The sequence below is a fragment of the Bidens hawaiensis genome, unplaced genomic scaffold (assembly GCF_021521415.1).
Source record: "Bidens hawaiensis isolate Kalapana, Puna unplaced genomic scaffold, B.hawaiensis_p1.1 tig00004685_1, whole genome shotgun sequence".
Lineage (NCBI taxonomy): Eukaryota > Viridiplantae > Streptophyta > Magnoliopsida > Asterales > Asteraceae > Bidens > Bidens hawaiensis.
This window is the reverse complement of record NW_027491287.1, coordinates 1,369,712-1,391,775: the sequence shown is the minus strand read 5'-3', so window position 1 is coordinate 1,391,775 and position 22,064 is coordinate 1,369,712. Positions and strand designations below refer to the sequence as shown.

Genomic DNA, 22,064 nt, shown 5'->3' with positions numbered 1-22,064 from the left:
ATTTCGGCAAGTTAGGATCGAACAACTTCTTCGATCGGGGCATTCAAACACTAATTACTAAACTAGTTTTATTTTCGTCCTAGTATGAGATTTGCAAACTAATAAAATTAAACTTTAACCCAAATGCAATTTTGACTCTATTTTAATTATTCGTATTTTTTATATACTCATAGGAACCATAAAATTTTATTTTCTTTATTTGATGTAAGTTGTTTACTTTATTTTCGGCTTCTTGCTGAATTCAACGTTTTTAATATAATCTCTGTTGTTCAACAAATGATCACCTAAAAAAGCTTACTAATTGAAGGGTTGAATTCACGGTGTCAATATATGTTGGTGGCCTGGTTATATATATACCTCGTGGTTGAACCATTGCCACAACCAATTAACCATATTGTATTTGTATGTAACTTATAAATATTGGAGAGTACTGGAGACCAGGTGTCAGACCATGCCTAGCTTGACTGACTCACTCTTGAAACATTTTATTTTATTTTATTTGTTTTTCTGAACTAGCGTGACCAATATATAGCTGCTAATATGTACTAAGAAATAATAATAATAATAATAATAATAATAATAATAATAATAATAATAATAATGAGTTGAAAAAACCAAAAGTACGAACGAGGGGATTGTAGGCGTGGGCATCGGTGAAAGTGCCATTGCATGGGCATAGACATGAGTTTCACAAAAGCACCTTTCTTCTACCTTCAAAATGCATGTCTCAATCTCACAAAAGCACCTTTTATTATATATAACTAGGTAACAAAAACACCACTTGGTGGTGGTGCAACGATGTAAATAAGGTTGGTATCAGTTAAGTTCATAACGGTAAAAATATATAATAAACTTAATAAATGCAAAATGTGCAGTTGTGTTGTACAGGTTCTACCAACCAACTACATGTCGGCACCGAGACTAAACAAATGGTAAATTTGTTAGCACCAAAAAAAAATAATTAACATACATACATAAATGAAAAAATCTCATCCGCATTGATGTTGAACAACGCAAATTCGTTCGGTATTTAGTTACGACGCTGAAAAAAAAACAAAAGATTATTTTGTCAATGCCTTAATTACAACAAATTAACATATAAGAAAACAAAACTCGGGCTGAAAAAGATACTTCCATTGGTCGAGGTCTAAGAGGTTTTTTGGTAACCTTTTAATATTCATTAAAAAACTATCTCTTAATGGCTTATAATATCTTAATAGTTAAAAGGTAATCTTAAGTTTGAATGGTTATAAAACTAACTTTTAATTCTTAATAAATGTTAAAAGGCTACCAGATACTCTTTTAGACCACGTACAAGTAGAAAATGGAAGGGTTGGCAAGGAAGAAATAACCATTAAATGCATTTGTATAGTATAGTTTTCGAAGGTCATGGTAGCATGACGACATGATGATGAGTGCAAAACATAACTAAAAAAACCCCTTCACACGAATATTTAATAGATGTACAGTTCTAACTAATTTTACCAGAGTATTAAAACTTGTCGTGTCTTCGAACGAGGTGAGTTAACTGGGTTTTACCGAGAACACCAAGCTAAACTCGGATGCTAGCGTGGATCTCGATCATGTCAACATAGTTGGCCTGAGTTGGGTGGCGGGGCGCGACGTGTTCGCGCAGTAAGATAACTTAACTGTGAAAGTCAACGTTCGAAAAAAAGAAGTTAAGAAAAGATAAAAGTTGAAACGGCCAAGGGCGTCATCACCTTCCGTATTGGGCAACCATCTTAACGCCCACCCCCTTCGCCCCTATCGGCGCTAACCCTTTACCATCCCGTCCTTACTGTTCCTATAATGCCACATCAACCCTCTGGAGCATAATTTACTACTCCTTAGCCTGCAAAATTGTTGCTACATCGGTAGTTTAACAACGATGGATTTAACGATCATAACCCTCTACCTAAGAGCATTTACGAGTTTATATTTTGAATAATTGTTCTATTTTTATTCTAAATATCCATCTCAAAATTTTAGAGATTTTATAATAGTGATTCACTAAGGTTGTGTTTGTTTTTGCTTATAAGGTCTGCAAGGAGCCTATGTCTGCGGGCGCACAGACATAAGTTCTTGAAGACTGTTTGTTTTAAAAAAAAAAAGATCTGAAAATTGATTTTATGGTCTTAAAAAATAAGCTTTTTTCACCATCTTCACACTTTTTAACATCATACCAAGTACCAACATCCAATGTCCGCCACCACCACCACCTTCCACCGTCCGTCGCCACCACCACCGTCCACCACCCCCACCACCACCACCATCCACCGTCCGTCGCCACCACCACCCACCGTCTGCCGCCACCACCACCGTCCACCACCGTCCATCACCACCACCACCACCGTCCATCACCACCAACCACCGTCCACTAACACCACCATCCACCACCACCACCCACCGTCCGTCGCCACCACCACCCGCCACCACATTGCACCACCACCCGCCACCGCCACCACCACCGTCCGCCGCCACCACCGTCCACCACCACCACCCGCCACAACCATCCACCACCACCATAGTCCACCACCCACCACCACCGTTCATCACCTCTACCACCCATTATCGGCCACCATCACGGTCCACCACTCAACACCACAACCGTCCATCACCACCACCCAACGTTCACCGCCTACCACAATCGTCTACCACCACTCACTTCTATAGTTCATACACCACTACCAATTATTTTACCAGTCTACAAACGTCAAATAACTTTTATCTACTTTAATATATATGATAGGCAACTAATTTTTAGCTTAACGATATCCAATTTATAAAATAAACAGTATTATATTTTCAGATTGCATACCTTCAGACCATATCTTTAGTTGCAGATATTAAATCAGATGAAATCAGATTACAGACAAATTTTGTCTTTAAAAACAAACATCACCTAAATATAGAGTTTCATTATTCACTTCTCTATGATTTAAATATTGTATAATAGAAAAACTTGAGTTCCTGAATTTTGTATTCTAATTTCTAATAGATCTAAAATAAGAATAGATAAAATGTATATAATGACTAAATAGTGATTCTAGTCATTCTCCGTATTTTTTTAGTGATAAAAAGAGAGAAAAAAAACAGGTAAAAGTTAATATTAATAATAAACTGAGGAGAGAGAGACATGAGAAATCAAATATAAGAAGTTTTATTTGTTTTTTTCTTCTTTCAAAAAACATACAAGTTCGTTATTTTACCAGAAAATAGTGAAAATTTGTGGTAAAATAGAGCCGTAAAATTATGTACTTTTGTAATAATATTGGAATAAAATGCATGGCATGTGGGAGTGGGGTGTAATGATTTTCCATGACATGTCGGTCATAAAAAATAAATAAATAAATAAATAAATAATATGAATGTGTTGATGCATGGCGTGTACATGTTTATGGAGTTTTGTCAGACGTGAAAGTAGGACAGGGGATGTTCTGTTCTATTCTATTCCCCAATATCCAATACAACATCATGTCTTTAAATAATCCTGAACTTAAACCAATGTATGTATAATTAGTGGCGTAGTCTGAAAAATTTTCCTACGGGTTCGAAAAAGTTCGGGGGACGGACGACCGATTGTTTATCACTTAGACTTGGGTTTTCTACGGGTTCAATGTTGAAAATTCTACGGGTTCGATGTTGAAATTTCTACGGGTTCGATGTCAAAATACATTAATATATAGCACTAAAACAAATTTTTGTACGGGTTCGGTTGAACCCGTTCTCCTAAAGCTGCCTACGCCCCTGTGTATAATTGTATAAGACAATGTTTTATGTTTGTTAAGGTAATCTAGATTTTAATAATATATATTTTAATACAGTCGGTCGATAATAATAGAGTGAAAAATGAAAGGTGTAAAAAAGAGAGGATCAGAAAAAAGGTAAAACTAAAACAATGTTTTATTCTTTATATGTAAAAAAAACTTAATGGAGAAAATATATATAATGAAAGGTAAGACTGCTGAAAAGAATTTTTAGAGGTGAAATTATTATCATGTAATTGTAAAAGGATTAGGTTATTAAAATCTAATTTGCTTTTTATTTAATACATAGCGGCACTAGTCCTTTTTTGATAGTCTAAGAGCATGTTTGGTATTGTGTTTGAAAAATGTTTGTTAGCTTATTGGTTTTTTCAAAAAACCAGGATTTTAGGCTTTTGAAAAAAAAAAATTTAACCCTTTTAAAAAACTAAAATATAAAAGATTTTTGTGATTGTCAATCACATTTTAATTTATTGACTTTTTGAAAATACCAATAAGCCAATAAATATTTTTCAAACTCAATCTCAAACATGTTATAAGTCGTTTAAAAATAATATTAATACATGATTCATTGGACCTCCAAGAAACCAAAAATATTAAAATAAAAGGTATTAACACGTGTTGGTTGTCAAAACACTTTTTTTTTTACTTGGCATCGTTTGATTTGAAACTACTAAGACAGAAGATTATTATTATTATGTAATATACATAAAAGTAAACAAAAATAAGCAGTTAACTAGACGTATTTTATGATGTAATTTGTTAATAAGATTGTCATAAAGAAAAGCATAACGCACACGACAACAAAACTCTCATTCAAAGCAAACAATGATGATCGTATCATGGCTCAATGTATATATACATAGAGACGTAGGTAGGGACCCCAAATAAAAACAAAATAAAAGGCAATCATGGTGATCTTCAATTACATATATAGAGGAGTATAGAAATGAACAAAATCATAACATACTTTCAATCTCTAGTTACTAAAATGTAACCATGCATGGCAGATCATTTCCATAGTTTTCAACTTTATTTGCTACAATAGTTCATAAATAAAGTTTTAAGAATCATTATGTTTTCATAGCTAAAATTTTAAATAAATATGCTATTTTACGTAAATAAGTTTTCAACTGCTATATTTTAAGAACATATGTAGTGGAGGGAGTTAGTTAACAAAAAGTATTGCACGTGACGGCCTCATATATATAGATTATTCAAGGGATATATTGGTGATTAAATGCACGGTTCGATTAATAGTCTCAGCTAAATTAACCAATCGGTTGTTGGTTAATCGGTTTAGTTATCAGTTTTCGGTTTGGTTAATTTCAATTAATAACCAAAGTCAAACTTTGGGTTAATGTTTTGCTTATAAATACATAAAATGAATGCATAAATACATTAAATAAAGATATAAAAAAAAGAAATGAGGGTGTATGTATATATATGGAATGGTAAGTATAAAACATGAAAAATATGAAAATGATGTAAAAAAGTTAAATAAATATGAACATACGATTGGTTCAATTCGGTCAATTTAGGTTAATTGAGGGTACAAAAATAACCGATAACCGTTTTTGGTTATATGTGTCCAGTTTCGTTGGTTTCGGGTTATTTAAAATTATGATTGAAAAGATGTTGATTATGTCATATGCATTAACCAAATCACATCATATAATTTTTTTCTAATCAACATAATGCAACCTATTAATTTTGGATTTAAAGAATCTTAACAAATTATGATTGAAAAGATGTTGATGAGAAAACAAGATGGAACCATATGTACATTGTTTTATTAAAGGCCTAAATCATATATAAAAAAAAGATATATTGTTTACCATAATAAAAAGGGTTGCAACTTTCTGGCTTCTTTTTGGTTCTTGAATATTTTAAACACTAATATGCTTTGCACGTTCTTATGCAAACTGTAATTCGTGATCAGATTTATTAATACAATAAGGGTTATTCTAACACCGTTTAATTAAAATGGAATAATCCCGGTTATCAAAACAAATTATATTTCATTAATCAGCATATTGTTGCGGTTCAAATAAGAAGATAGTGTAACTTTACAAACCTTTGTATTGGCTTTTAGTTATATTGCTTTATTATAAGTTACTTTGAAATTGTTTTAGGCATTGGTGACGTCGTGACTCGTAAAGATTGAACTCTTTGCATGTGTTTTGAAAATGACAATGTTAATATCGTATGTATATTTCAATTGAACAAGTAACATACCAATTACATACTTCGACACATGTACTACATATCAAAATGATTCACTCTACAAGCTAAAGCTCCGGGCTGCATCGATAGTAAAAGCCTAACTCTAGCTATTAGCACATCCTTTTGTTTTGTCATTTAAAAGGGGGTGACGGCGCAGTTTGTTGCCCACTTACTCACCTCTCTATTGTAATTGGATTCTTTTATTTAAGATACGAGGTTTATAAATTATCTGATAAGTTTAATTTTAACAAATAATACTCCGTAATAATAAGATGATGATGATGATTTGAACCTTTAAATTATAATTTTACTACCATACATTCATGGGCAATAGCAAATATAAAGCCCAAATCCAAACAAAATAAGGGCCATGAAGTTTCATAACATAGTGTTAGGGGCTGTTTGTTTCATGGGTCATGGGTCCCAATCCTACTGAGCAGGCGTGCGGTGCGATGCCCATGTTATATGTGGGGTCTACCTTTGTTTCTCTCTTTTTTTAGATAAAAGTTATTCTATATAACATAAACCGAGCTATATCTGGATTATGGTTAAGCGAGTAACAAGTTGCGCCACTATTCTCTTTTGAATCGCAAAACCTATTCTACTAAATATAAATCCTTGGTTCCTCGGGCTCTGCGAGTCACTGTGGACCACCTTCTGCACCCCCTCCAATTAAATAGCGTTTTTTTTTCAAATTTCCATGAAAAGTCTTTCATGTGATACAGCTTCAATTCATGTCTTTAATATTTAGTTTTAATAGAGTGATAGTGATGACGTTGACTAGGCACGGCACGTATGTGACGTTAACTAGTCGGATTCTTGAACTAAACGAGTTTTATCTCACTGTACTCCCTTGCCTTTGGGCTAAGTGTTCACGGACATTGGCCTTAGGTGCGAGTTTTTCCAGGATTGAAATGCGAGTGTATCCCGATATGGTGAATCTAGCGGCCGGTACCCAATTTGGAGAATTCGTTCGTTGTACAAAAATAAAAGAAGAATATATTATTAGTTAATTTAAAAAAAACACTTATTGGGCCGCTTGTCCGTAATTGAATTTCAGAAACAATGTGATGTTTTCTTACCGCTATTTGTTGTTGAATTGAGTTGGACTAAATAAGATCGAGGCTTAAATATATATAAATGAGGAAAATTAAATAATTATTATTTGTTAATCGGGTTATTCGATTTGAGCTAAATTCATATTACGTAAAACCGAATTAGTAATTCACTTCAATGTTGGTTTAAATCAAACCTAAACCGGTATTTATAATTCGGTTCGGTTTAAATCGGTTTCAGTTTGGTTTTTTGATGAACTGGTTTCAAAAAGAATAAGAACACACTTCGATGATGGTGAGTTGTATCAAGTCTTCTTGAGTAGGAATAAAAGTCGTAAAACCATAAAACGAACCGTTAGCAATTTCACAAGCCGAAGCGCCGTGAACACTCCAATAGTCCTAGGGGTGTGTATGGTGCGGTTTGGTGCGGTTTTTAACTAAAACCGAACCGAAAACCAAACTTTCGGTTTTACGGTTTTTTAAAATCGTTTGGTTTCGGGTTTTTCGGTTTCCGGTTTTTTGTTTTTGAGTTCGGTTCGGTTTTGGATGCGGTTTTTTCGGTTTTTCTAATCAAGCCAAAACATTTTAGGTAAAAAAAAAAAATTTGACCTAAGATATTGAAATTAGGCATGACATTTTTTTTCTTTAAACTAATAATTAATATAACATTGAATATTTTAGATCTCAAATATTAAAAGCTTATAATGGATACTTTAAAATCAAAATTCGAAATCAAAACTAAAAGTATCAATATCATTAGTTATTAACTATATGCAGAAACTAAATATATTTGTTATTAACCATATGTTAAAACTAAACAAATAGTTATTGACATATTTTATTTTAACGGTTACAGTTAAGATATTATGGTTATTACGATTTTTGTAATTTCGGTTCGGTTTTTCGGTTCTTTACAAAATACAAAACCAAACCAAAACCAATATTTCGGTTTTTTCTAAAGTTTAAAACCGAACCACCGGTTTCTAATTCGGTTTGGTTTTTTTGGTTGTTTCGGTTTTGGTTCGGTCTTTTCGGTTTTGTGCACACCCCTAAATAGTCCTACCATCACATATGGGCCCATGGGGGTCGACCATGTGGATTTGGACCAAAAACCCGTTGTTCCAGCCCAACACGATTTTAATACAATATAAATTACTAACATTTTTTTATTGGCTGTCTATTATAAATCCATGGTAAATGTTCACAATACATGTGACCTGTTACACCAAAAACACAAATCAAAACCATAAGCTGAACAAAGAAGTGAAAAACAACTCATAAAAAGCGATTATTAACACGTTAAAGAAGTACTATAAAGTATAAAGTAGATCCTGAGTAAGCCCAGCACTTTAGCAAGTGGGCCCATAATATGTAAATCCTTAGCCCAGTACTTTAGCAACATGACAATATGACATGCCACCAAATATAAGTCATGTCTCATATGCTAGTACCTAGAGTCCAATACAATAATATAACTAATATATAAGATTGTGTGTTATTGATTGTTAAAATTATATACTAAGCAACTAGTTATTATTACTCGTTATTCACAAATGAACATTAAGCAGGTTGACTGGAACAAGAACACGACATGATTTAAAATGTGACTGAGTTAGATTGATTGACAATAATAACGGGGTGGGTTCGGGTTCACCTATCTGACCCGATCTGAAATCCTTTAACCTGCCAACACGTCATAGCTGACACCCCTATCTAAATGGAGGCAACATGATCTCAACCCATTGTCTGGCTAGTGTCACGTTAATGTACGTTACGTTACATTTTTTTCTTTAGAAACTCGAATTATATTATCTGCCATTGGCATCCATGAATTGTAAAAATTGCAGTAGAAGATTGAAGACAAAGATTTATTTGCCCTTTCTTATTTGTTCCACTTCAAATTTTTTTTAGATTTAACCTGATGTGCTAATAAAATATGTTTATGTATTATTCCACTCCCAACCAATGGTAAATAAAACAGTAAATGGAGGATTTGGGTGGGGTGAGCTAGTGGATTAATTAAAATTCACATAACCCCATATGCATTAATATCTTATATTTGTTTCACTGTCAATTAAATGTTAACATTATCTTCCAACCAATGGTAAAGAAACACCAATGGAGGACTTGGGTGGGATTAGCTGCTTCAAATCCACGTAACCATATACGGGTCACTAATCTAGTTTTTAATATGTTTGTATTTGTTTTATTTTGGTAAATAGTATTTTATATAAAATAATATATGGAGATTTTTGGATAAGCAAGCTAAATGATTAACTCAAAGAGTTCATTCTTTGGCTTAATGACATGTGCGTGATGGTTAAGGCTTGGGTGAGTCAACCATGGAGTATCAAAATCAGTATGGACGATTTTCTGTCTTAAAAAGACTCACTCAGATATTTGGAGTAGTTTCAAACACTGTTAAAAATATGACAGATTAAACATTAAATAAATGATTATTTCCTTTTAACATTATAGTTACTAAAATATAAAATATAATGAACAAAAGGATCCGCTAAAGTATGAAGTCATTTATCTTTTATTGAGATCAACATGTTACATGAACTAAAAATATAAAAAATCCAAACATGGTTAAATATCTTGATTTATTATTAATAATAATAATCTGTAGTGATACTCTAGGTAAGATTTCACTACAAGAGTCTATTTAAACATGGAATGAACTACACTTCCATATGTTCTTTCATTTTCACTTCCTTTCCAAATGACAGTGATAAAACCATTTATTCGTTTTGTGGTAGTGTTGTATATGTTTACGGCTACAAGTTTATGTTACGGGGACAGTAGCGAGTTACCTAGTTCTCAGGAGGAAGTAGACGAGGTTCTGTAGCGTTTAAATAAACCTCATGTTAAATCGATTAAGGTCTGTTATCCATCTTTGCTTTTTTAATGTCATAATGCTGTAAGAATAAATATATTTTATATATTTATTTATATGACCATCATTATCATTTATATAATAATATATCAAAATAATTTATTATACCTTATTATATATTAGCTTAGTAATTGTTGATGGGTCATATTACTCTTAATAGCTAATAAAGGGTTTCCCCTTGGGTGTATATATAGAGAGAATAAATTAATATCATAACCTAATCTCACACAAATAAGAAATCATGTGTCTCTTCTCTCTTCTAAACCGGGTTCCTCTCAAGAACCCTAACCATCCTTAACTATACATCCTAAAGGGGAACTCGATCAAGATGACAAACATGTCGACTACATCATACCCTATTGCGGTTACTACTCTCCTTGCTATAACAGGTTCATAGGTTTAATATTTATCATGTTTTCTATTGCTTACATGAAGAACTAATCAACAAATGCTTCTTCTCGTGTGTTAGTTAATTAATTTCATACGCATTTCATTGTGAATAGAGCCCTAATAGTGATATAATCGATTGTGTTCATATCTATCATCAACCAGCTTTTGATCATCCTTTACTAAAAAATCATACCATTAAGGTATGTTTATTTTCTACATATACATTTATATGTGTATTAATCAAAAGAGTAATAATAATTTAGTATTAATGTATAATAGATGGAGCCAGATTATTATCCAACGTCGATAAGTGTAGATGACATCAAAACGTCGTCCATGATGAACGTTTCAAAAGATGAACATTCATCGTCATCGATCACTCAATTGTGGCATTCAAGTGGAGCATGCCCAAAAGGGACTATCCCTATTAGAAGAACGACGAAAGAGGATGTACTTAGAGTGAATTCCATTAAGAATTGTGGTAAGAAAAAGGGTTATTCTCTTCATCGACGACAAAGCTTGATTGATACCGAGCTCGACGATGACAACACACGTTTTGGAGTAAGCCTCTTTTGACATGGTGTCCTTTACAACTTGTTTTCTTGATATTAAGTGTTGGTAAATTTATGCTGACTTGAGGTTTTTTTAGTTTGCAACTGCATATGTCAAAGGGAAATTATATGGAACAAAAGCTACATTGAATACTTGGAACCCAAAAACTGGCCTAGACAATGATCAATATAGTATGTCTAAAATTTGGATAGTAGGATATATGCCAGATGAAAACAATGCTCTTGAAGATATCAATACCATTGAAGCTGGTTGGCAAGTGAGTTATTTCTTCATTTAATATCTTTTATTCAAATAAACAAGGGGTGACTTTCAAATGATAAAAGTTTTAAAAGTGTTCTACTTGGATAACTAAGTTTTCATGTTTTATTTAAATCATAAGTTTTAACATTCTTTTAGCATTTTTCTCTTTAGTTTCAATTATGAAAACCTTTTTTATATGTTAATGTTAAACATTTTTTTTTATTTTTTAAATATAATTACGTATATTAGAAGCCCCGACCCCATATCTTCTCCTCCATTTCATTCTTGATATAAAACAATTCCGATGATGGCTTGATAGGTTTAGTGACCCAATTTGAAAAAAAAAATGCCTGAGATAAACAACACAATCTAAATTTCATATCTTCCAAGCATGAAAAGACCTGAAAATAAATATATTAAATGATTAAACAAACGAAATATCTAACTTTAAAAGTTTTTGCAAAAACAGGTCTACCCAGCAATGTACCGTGGAGACACCAACACCTAGAGGTGGTCAAAAAAACCGGTCCTCGAACCGGTTTGCCGGTTTAAACCGGAAACCGGTTATTTAAAAAACCGGTTTTTTTAAAACCGGTTTGACCGGTTTACAAACCGCCGGTTTGTATATCGGTTATACTTTTTAGAGCCCAAACCGGTTATAAAAAAACCGGTTTTTTTAATTAACCGGTTACTAAAAAACCGGTTAACCGGTTTTTTTTAAAACCGGTTTATGACCGTTTTAGAAAAACCGGTTAACCGGTTTTTTAGTAACCGGTTAACCGGTTAAAAACCGGTTTATTGCCGTTGTGAAACGGCTATATAGCCGTTTTTTTCAATTTTGACCGTTTTTTTTTATTTACCATTCTACCCCCACAAACATCTATATATAGTTTAGGTTGGGTATTGGTTAGAACACACTCGATTATACAACTCCAAACGCTCCAAACGCTCTAAACGTTTATTTCATACGCGATTATTTTGTTATCTCACGCTCTATTATACCACATTACCACTCCATACGCTCTTATTTCGTAGTTGATTATCATGGTCTCCCAAAGTGCTGCTTCATCCGTCAACATGGGTGCCTCGAACACGGGAGAAACGGTCGTTCGGGTCATCCCCACGAAACGAAACCAAGATGTTTGGCAACATTTCGACCTATGCGAAATGTCTAACGGTAGCCAAAAAGCTCGATGCAAACATTGTTTGAAGTTTTATGGCAAAGATGCAAACTCCACTTTAAAAGCGCATGTACAAAGGCCCTTTTGCAAGGCCTTGAAGGACGAATCGGGAAGTAGTTCGCAGCCGGAGATGACGAATCAAGGAACGGTGTTTACGTACGACCTTGAAGCGGTACGTCAACAGTTTTCAAACTTTGTGATTCAAAATACACTTCCTTTCAACCACTTCGACAACCCTCAATTCACGGAGATGATGCAAAAGTATGTTCAACCACGCTACCAACACGTAAGTCGTTCGACCCTTAGAAGAGATTGTCTTAAAGCTTGGAAAAACGCTAAATCCGAACTAATTTCATACTTTTCAAACTTACAAACTGGTGTAAACTTAACAACGGATGTGTGGTCGGTACCTAATGGTTCGCCCGACTCATACATTTGTGTGACGGCTCATTGGGTTGACCCCGAGTCGTGGCAAATGATGAAACGAACCGTTGCGTTTCAATTGTTTGATTACCCGCACACGGGTAGAAATATTTTTAAACTCTTGGATAAAGTTATTCGACAATACAAGATTGAACATAAAATATTCTCAATTTCGTTTGATAACGCGTCCAACAATACGGCCGCGGTTGGCCATTTAAAATTAAAGTATAAACCTATTTGTGATGGAGCGTTTTTTCATAGCCGATGCATTGCACATATTATCAACTTGGCCGTGCAAGATGGGTTAAACGTGATCGAAACGCAAAGAAACAATTTTAAAAGAATGTTACGAGATGTTTTTAGCAACAATAAAACATTTTCAAGATACAAAAAATTTTGTGTAGAAGCTAATTGTCAATGGTTGGGGCCAAATTGGGATTGTCCAACAAGATGGAACTCGACTTGTGATATGTTTGAGAAAGCCATCCAACAAAAAGAATCACTAGTTGCGTTTCATCAAATTTTATCAAGTAGGGGTAAATGTGCACCGTACGATCCTAGAAACTGGTTATTGATTGAGATCGTTACGGAGGTCCTTCAAATTTTTAAATCTTGCACAACTAGTTTATCCGGGGTTTACTATCCAACAAGCCCCATTGCTTTACCAAAAATTGAAGTCATGTGCACAAAGTTGAGTGAACTTCATTGTAGGGGTGCACCTTATTTTGATATGGGTGTAAAAATGAAAGAAAAATTTAGAAAATATTTTCAACAACTACCCGCTGTTTTGACATGTGCTGCTGCGTTAAACCCTTGCATCAATGTTGGTGGTGTTGAAGCTTTAATAGAAAAAATTTGTGATGAGTTAGAGTTAAACGACGATCAAAACCCCTATTATAACCAAACTTTAAAGAATGCTTTCAACACCACCTTGTCTAACATGTATGATGTTTACCTTACAAAATACGGGTCGTCTTCCCAAATTCATGACTCGTTAAGAGCTGTTGCCCAATCCCAATCCCAAACCGACCTTGAAATGGGGATGTACTACATGATTTGGGAAGACGCCGGTAAACGTCAAAAGGTAAACACCCCAAGCAGTGAACTTGGAAGGTATGGTGGTACCAACTTTGTGAAACACATGACTCCGGATGAATTTAGAAGTCTTGATTTGCTGGCTTGGTGGAGAGGTAAAGAGGATGAGTTTCCGATCCTCGCCGCCATGGCCAAAGATTTACTAACGGTCCAAGCTTCCACGGTAGCTTCGGAGTCTGCTTTTTCTGTTTCTGGCAGGGTTATATCGATTAGGAGGACTCGACTCACTCCACCAGCTGTAGAGATGTCGATTTGCTACAAGGATTACTTGGACTCTTTAGATAGGGCACAACATCAACGCTCACTCGAGGGGGAAATGGACTATGAGGCAGGCTTGTATGAAGACGAGGTCAATCAAGGACACACTCAACCAATGACCGATGAAGAAGCCGCGTACGACGATTACCTAAGGAATAGCTCGGGATCGGGTAGCGAAGAAAATAATGAGTAAGAAACAGCAAGTTGTTAATGTAATCGTGTCTAAGCATTCTTTAATGTTTGTATTTTTGAGTTACGAATATGCGATAACGATTTAATGTTTGTATTTTTAATGTAAAAGCTATAAATGAAAGTTATGTGTTTTTAATCTTCCAAGCAAAGAACCCTAACAACGAAAGCAATGAATGGAGTCAGTCCGTTTTGCCTTGTAGTTACCGGTTTGCCTTGTAGTTACCGGTTTGTTTATACTGTGAAAAAATAATGGTTATTTAAAAAAAAAAAAAAAACCGGTTATTAAAAAACCGGTTAATAAAAAAACCGGTTTATTAACCGGTTCTAACCGGTTCCTAAACCGGTCCTAACCGGTTAGACCGGTTAGGGTTTTCAGATACAAAAACCGGTTATTAACCGAACCGGTTTTTTTCCGGGCAAAAAAAAACCGATTTGTGCACCTCTACCAACACCAGACTTTTCGTCTATTGGACTGTAAGTTTATGTAAATATGTTTATAATGTTTTTATTCAACTATAAGAATGAGAGTTTGATCTTATATTATACTAAATGACTAGATATTGGACACATGTGTTGTAGCAAGACCATTAAAGCAAACAAAATGTAACAACGCTAAATCACGCATGTGCTAAAATAATGAGTAAGAAACAGCAAGTTGTTAATGTAATCGTGTCTAAGCATTCTTTAATGTTTGTATTTTTGAGTTACGAATATGCGATAACGATTTAATGTTTGTATTTTTAATGTAAAAGCTATAAATGAAAGTTACGTGTTTTTAATCTTCCAAGCAAAGAACCCTAACAACGAAAGCAATGAATGGAGTCAGTCCGTTTTGCCTTGTAGTTACCGGTTTGCCTTGTAGTTACCGGTTTGTTTATACTGTGAAAAAATAATGGTTATTTAAAAAAAAAAAAAAAAAAAAAAAAAAACCGGTTATTAAAAAACCGGTTAATAAAAAAACCGGTTTATTAACCAGTTCTAACCGGTTCCTAAACCGGTCCTAACCGGTTAGACCGGTTAGGGTTTTCAGATACAAAAACCGGTTATTAACCGGTCCGGTTATTAACCGAACCGGTTTTTTTCCGGGCAAAAAAAAACCGATTTGTGCACCTCTACCAACACCAGACTTTTCGTCTATTGGACTGTAAGTTTATGTAAATATGTTTATAATGTTTTTATTCAACTATAAGAATGAGAGTTTGATCTTATATTATACTAAATGACTAGATATTGGACACATGTGTTGCAGCGAGACCATTAAAGCAAACAAAATGTAACAACGCTAAATCACGCATGTGCTTTAAATTGTAAAAATCAGATCGAAATGGATGTGGAAAATAATAACTATGAAGAAAATTATTCACTATGTAAAAATGAATATATTATATTTTTTACATACGTGTTTTTAAATTTTATACAATAAAGAATTGTAGAATTTTAATATTTGACCTACCATTATGAACCAATATAAATCAATACAAAATCCACCTCACAACAAAAGTTTGCATTTTAATACTTAGTAGTTAGTTAGTTAATTATTTATTTAAACAAAAGGTATATATATTAAAAATATTATATGATGTTTATTATGTTTTGGACAGGGGGATGGATATCAAGAAACAGGATGTTGTGATCTTGAAAGTGCTGGGTTTATTCACGTCAACAATAAGATTTGGCTTACGGATCCCATCTCTCTTACTTCAGAAACTGATGGTTATAAACGTGGGTGCACCATATTTATCTGGAAGGTATATCTTCAAATGCCAAGAGTACACTGTGGTTTCCGTTATTGTGATTTGTTCAAATCTACAGTTTTAATTAAATAGTTTTAAATTTGATTTTCGTCCCTGTTGTTTAATTTCACTTGCAATTAAACCCGGCCACACTAACCCCGTTAAGTCTAGTCATTAACCCATCAGTGTGCCCCTCACGTAAGGGACTGTTTTGTCGTTTTTCTTTCTAACTAAACCCCAGCTGTATATATATGCATTTAAACTAGTTTTTACCTCTGCAACTATGTATCTTGTTCCTATATCAAAGTAATGTCACAAAGCTAATTTAACTTTAATTTATGAGCTGAAACAGTAACTATGTTTCAATATAGCTCTAATAAAGTTTATATATAGTTTTATTAGCTTATATCCCGTGTTATACACGGGTTGAAAAAAATAATTTTCACACATTAATATTAATAAATATAAACTATGAAAATTTAAAAATCAAAATAACATATAACCAAGTAGCTTAAATATGTAAACACAACTAAAGATAAATAATAAGTTCATAAAGTTATGTTTTAATATGTTACAAAATGTTCAAATGAGAGTCAACTTCTAGTGTGAACAATGCATGTTTTTGTCGGTCATACTCACAAATGAAACAACGCTAAATTGGCATTAGAAGTGATCTTAATGTTTACCCATAAAAGTTTACAAACTTGACAATTCACATTACTAAAAAGGGACTTAAAAAAGAGCGTCTTTCGAGAACCCGTGATTCAATATAACTTTAGCAATTGACTTATTCCTAATAGTAGGATTCAACATCATCTGCATTCAATCATGAAAAATATAAATAACAATAACATAATCTTGATGTGACAAATAAACACTCAAATTCATTATAAAAAAAAGAGAGAAAATTAGTAATGGAATCGAACCTACCCTATGTATTTACAAAAGTTTTCTCTCATAGCTTATTACCTATGTTTTTATATCGGACTTCAAACCTGACTTCAAAACCTGCAGATAATTATTTTTATGTGTTAGCTTAGTTACTGGATGGTTTATAGTTAAAAAGTATTGTTAGATAAAAAAAACTTAAAGCCATGACACCAACCTCAACCTACAGAATAAGCAACGTCCTCACATTTTTACTTTCCATCACTTCCTCTCATTTTTACTTTTCACCAAATCTCCATTTCCTAATAAAAGAAAGTATGGTCACCTATAATAAGTAAAATATGAACATGTTGCTATAAAAGAAATTAGACTTACCAGAAGACTTAGCCCCACGCAAAGATTGCTTCCTTTATACAAAGTTGAGAAGATATTCCAGTTGAATAATCTTAAATCGAAGATATTCCTTGCCTTCTATGTACTACATGAAAACAAAAATAATAGAGCAATAAAAGAGCTAAAAATTCTTTCATACAACTTTTAATAAAAATTAAATGCTATACATGTACAACATGACTCTTTATTAATAACATTATTGTGTATAAATCATGTACACATGCCAGGTTTTTCATGTAAGGATGTAATGATGATACACAACAAATAATTGCTCACTGAAATATGATAAAACCATAAATGAAAGTTTGCACAAACTTAACTCCTATCTAGATTGATATGAATAAATTAGTCAAAGCAATTTATATATAGTGACTATTTTATTATTACCAAAACCAGCAACACACCAAACCCAAAACCGGGTGGCAAACTCAAAATTTAAGCGAACAATACGACTCATATATAAAAGTAATAAATAAATTCAAAATAATCCTAACCACTAAACATATTAATTCAAACTAATAATCATCCCTAACTCAAACATAAAATACTCCATAGTTATACATTAAGTTTATTGTTTATGATACAAAACTGGTCATATAGGACCAAATCATATTAGCTGCACCAGATTACAAAGAAAAATATATAAATTTGTTATATATGTGTTATTAAAAGATATAACCAGTATTAAAACCAAAAAAACTCATATAACTTTCATCTTCCACTTCTATCATAATAGTGTTTCAATTCACCAACATCTGAAAACAACACTTGCAAACGGGCCACATGAGTACAATGCTAGAGATTTAATAAGTTTATTTCAAACTCAAATAATGTAGAACCTTCAACACCTTACAAATATTGCATTGAAAAATTCAACTCATATATTCCTCTGTTGGGGTTAATTTTTTGATGGTAGTTAACAAAAGAAATATAATTTCTTAATAATCATCAAACTTCCATTATAATATAATTTTTTAACGAATCCCCAAACTACCCTTTAAATAATTTTTTTAAGTAATACTCAAACTACCCTTTAAATATAGTTCGTACTTTGTAAATTACCCCGTTAGATAATTATAAAATTAACGTGGAGTATTAGTGATACCTTATCTGAGTTCCATGCCCATCACTCTGCTCATGTTCATTTAAATTGATAATAAAAGAACCCTGCACCGTTTATACATATTTTAGTGTTATAATCCGGAAGTAAAAGGGGGGAGTTATACATGAAAAAAAACATTTTAGTGTTATAATCTGAGTTCCATGCCCATCACTCTGCTCATGTTCATTTAAAGTTATATTGTGTGTGGAGTTAAAAAAAAAACATCATCCCAATAATGGTGTCACATTATTTTAACAAACATTAAATGATTTGATTATTAGTTCTGTTAAGATGATTATTATACTAAAAAATCAATATATATACCAATCAACCAAATAAAAGTGAAGAACATAATTTAATTAGTAAATTACTAACAAAAAGGAAGAAAAAAAAGTGTATTATATACCAATCGAAGGCAGTAAAGTTTGATCTGACAAAAGATGTCCTTTCCGCCCTGCTTCATTAGTTGAGAGCTGCACTTCGATCACTCCTGAAGATCTCAATACGATCACTGATCAAAACAGTTGCTATGCTATTTCGATGGCCGATGATGATGATTGGGGGGTAGTCACTTTTACTTTGGTGGACCTGGTCGAAACAAAAACCGCCGGTGAAAATATTGTAACATCCTAATGTTCAGTATATATGATAAGTTTGAAGAATATTTTTCCATGTACTCATGAAAAGATTATATTATTGATGAGTAGTGTGTTTACAAATGAGAAAGATAATATGGTGATCCATAATTCAAACAGAGTCTACCTATACAAATTGTTGATAGCTATAAAATAATATTTAAAACATTCCCCTTGGTAAAACTAAATTATACTTGAAGTTGTCATTAAAATCATAGCCATGAACACTTATTGTGATAAAACCATAGCTAAAGAAAAAAAAAATAAATCACGTATTTTCTTCCCACGGTAATTATTGGTTAAGCTCCTTGAGTTGACGCATCCCAATGCCATGAACCAATTTCTTAAATGTTGACGTCAGAAATAACTTGGTAAACACGCCTACCAAAATTTCATTAACCAGATTTGACAACTTTCACCATTAACCAATTCAATAAATAATCGATAACCCAAAAACTAGTTAACTAACATAGACGTGTCTACCTTTATTATGTTTCTTGTGGATACCATTAGAGGTGAAGAAAAAACCCAGTTTCGGACCCTACCCGGAACTGGGACCCACGTGTACGAACCATGCATTGGCTCCTCGGAGTAATTGTACATGGACCGGACCAGCCAAAACCTGTTCCACCTCTACCACGAGCTAACCTGGCAAACCCGGTCAAATACCGATTATATCCAGAACCGCTTCCTATCAATTCCGGTTATTGACTTTTGTTGACTAAACCCGAAATAAATTCCTATCCAATTCTTGATACTTTGGTCCAAATAACAGATTTCAATGGGCCTTTAAACACAAAAGCCCAAAAACATACACATATATACAAACAAACATTATATCCACTTCAAGTCTACTGCTTCCTGTTAGGGTTTTTCTTTTTTTCCTTGAGGCGGCTGAATCAACCAAACAAACAAACCAACACACAAAATGGTTAGATCTTTGTTTGAAACATGTACTGTTTTAAAATGTGTACAATCAAACCTTAAATTTAACAAGCTTGTTGCAGGTTCTACCAAATGATGTTGACTTGCTTAACCCACCAGCTGCTGGAAAAGAGAAAGCATAAACTCAAACGTCTTGTTCAATCACCTAATTCTTTCTTCATGGTATTATTATTTATTTTATTTTATTTTTGCAGGATGTCAAATGCCAAGGCTGTTTCAACATGTGAGTATTGGTTTTTAATTTTTTATTTTGTATTTGATGACATGTTAATGTGAATTTGCAATATTTGAAATAAATAATAACACAATATGTTATTAACCTGAAGGATAGATGGCCATATAAATGCATTTAAAAAAAGTAATTTTGATAACTTATTACTCCATCACAATTCATTGACTTGTTATTTTAACTAAAACTAACTAGTTACTAACATAATCGGAAAAAACACTCTGAGATACAATTGTTCATTTATACTCTAAAACAATTCTAATGTGATTTGTGTGGTGCTAGGTGTGGGTAATAGTGGGTCGGTGTGGTACATTAACCCGCTAATGCCCAAACACAATACACACCATCGGTGTTATGTTTGAATCGTTTTGAGTAAATAAGTGAATTATTGTGTTTCATAGCGTTTTCTTTCGTTATACTAGTGATTAGTTTTTCTTAGTTGAGATGATGGGTTTTTGAGTAGTGAGATATTAGCTGTTGATTTTCATTTTTTTATGTGCGTTGATAAGACGTCTATTTTTGGGTTAATATTGTTTAGAAACCGTTCTACTTGACTCTCCATTTTGTTCTTGTTGTTTATGTTACCTATTTGATTAAGTTGATAACATTTTTATTATTATGAGTGTACAGAACGACTGTGTTTAGCCACTCGCAAACGGTTGTGGTGTGCGGTAATTGCCAGACGGTGTTGTGCCAGCCCACTGGTGGTCGGGCTAGACTCACTGAAGGGTGCTCTTTCAGGAGAAAGGGCGATTGATGGAGACGGTGATTGTTTTACTCTTTTATTTGGCGTAATGTTGAAGTACTCGATACTTGGCTTATTGCTTGCAAACAAGAGTAATGTTTTTATGTGTTTTTTTACTTATTATGGATATGTAGTTTCTCTTTAGTTTCTATGATAACTTTGTTCTATGTAATGTTGTTTGATATCAACTTGTTTCTTTTTATTATTCAAATATTTGTTGACCGTCTAGAATCGCAAATTGGTGTTTGCGGTCGATATTTTTCACGCAAATGAGTAAGACCACTCACGACCATTGTTTGTCTATATCACTTATCATCACCAACACCACCACCTTGACCGCTATTGCCTACACTTCCAGTCTGCTACTTATATTGGGTTACATATTTTGATACATGTTTAACCCGAACTCATTATTGTGGGATCCAAACCAAATGGATACTTCCTTAAAATGATACGTTTTGCCATGAATACATTTTTGCCGAAAGCTCATTTTGATCTAAACTCATTCATATCCTTTATACTAGAGGTGGGCAAATAAATCGGTTAACCGAACCAACCCGAAAACATAACCGAAACTGAACTGGTTTGAAACTGATTATGTATAAACCGGTTTGTAACTAATTAAGACCGTTGGTTTGGAACCGGTTTATAATTTTCTCCCCCAAAACCGGTTCCAAGCCAGTTAACTGAACCAAAATCGGGCAAAAACCGGTCAAAACCCGAACCCAAACCGATCGTAACTGGTCAAGAAACCGGTTTCAACATGAACCGAAGCCGTGTATAAACCAGTTTTGACTTTTGTTGACCAAACCGAACTGGTTTCAACCCAAACCAGTTTTGAGTTTTAAACCGGTTTGTGCACCTCTACTTCATACCGCCCGATTTGCCAGGAATACCTTAAAACATATATTCATCTCATATATAAAGCTGTTATTTGTTGTTCAAAATAACCCATGTTAAAAAAAGTTTGTAAGTTAATAGCATACCAAGATGCCTGTCTCATTAATCACTTCTGCATATCACACGTGACAAAACCCGAGTGATTGTCAGACACTTGGTTCAATATCACATCGAGGTCGGGCTATCGTGTTAAGTTTG

The 22,064-nt window shown here is 33.4% G+C and overlaps 1 protein-coding gene and 2 long non-coding RNA genes across 3 annotated transcripts; 2 read left to right on the top strand and 1 right to left on the bottom strand.

Annotated features, from left to right (window-relative positions):
* Positions 1–9,752: 9,752 nt before the first annotated feature.
* Positions 9,753–10,744, top strand: LOC143627586 (uncharacterized). Its single transcript, XR_013152615.1, has 3 exons — positions 9,753–9,929; positions 10,448–10,534; positions 10,614–10,744. It is a non-coding gene; the product is annotated as an uncharacterized LOC143627586 (long non-coding RNA).
* Positions 10,745–16,473: 5,729 nt separating this feature from the next.
* On the bottom strand, positions 16,474–18,475 carry LOC143627585 (uncharacterized). The gene is made up of 3 exons (XR_013152614.1): positions 18,416–18,475; positions 17,293–17,395; positions 16,474–17,219 (listed from the first exon to the last, which is right to left on the bottom strand). It is a non-coding gene; the product is annotated as an uncharacterized LOC143627585 (long non-coding RNA).
* Positions 18,476–19,895: 1,420 nt separating this feature from the next.
* On the top strand, positions 19,896–21,219 carry LOC143627584 (small ribosomal subunit protein eS27y-like). The gene is made up of 4 exons (XM_077097371.1): positions 19,896–19,978; positions 20,055–20,154; positions 20,187–20,215; positions 20,852–21,219. Exons 2-4 carry the CDS (start codon positions 20,065–20,067, stop codon positions 20,976–20,978), a joined length of 246 nt encoding a protein of 81 aa, XP_076953486.1. The 5' UTR covers positions 19,896–19,978; positions 20,055–20,064; the 3' UTR covers positions 20,979–21,219.
* Positions 21,220–22,064: the final 845 nt, after the last annotated feature.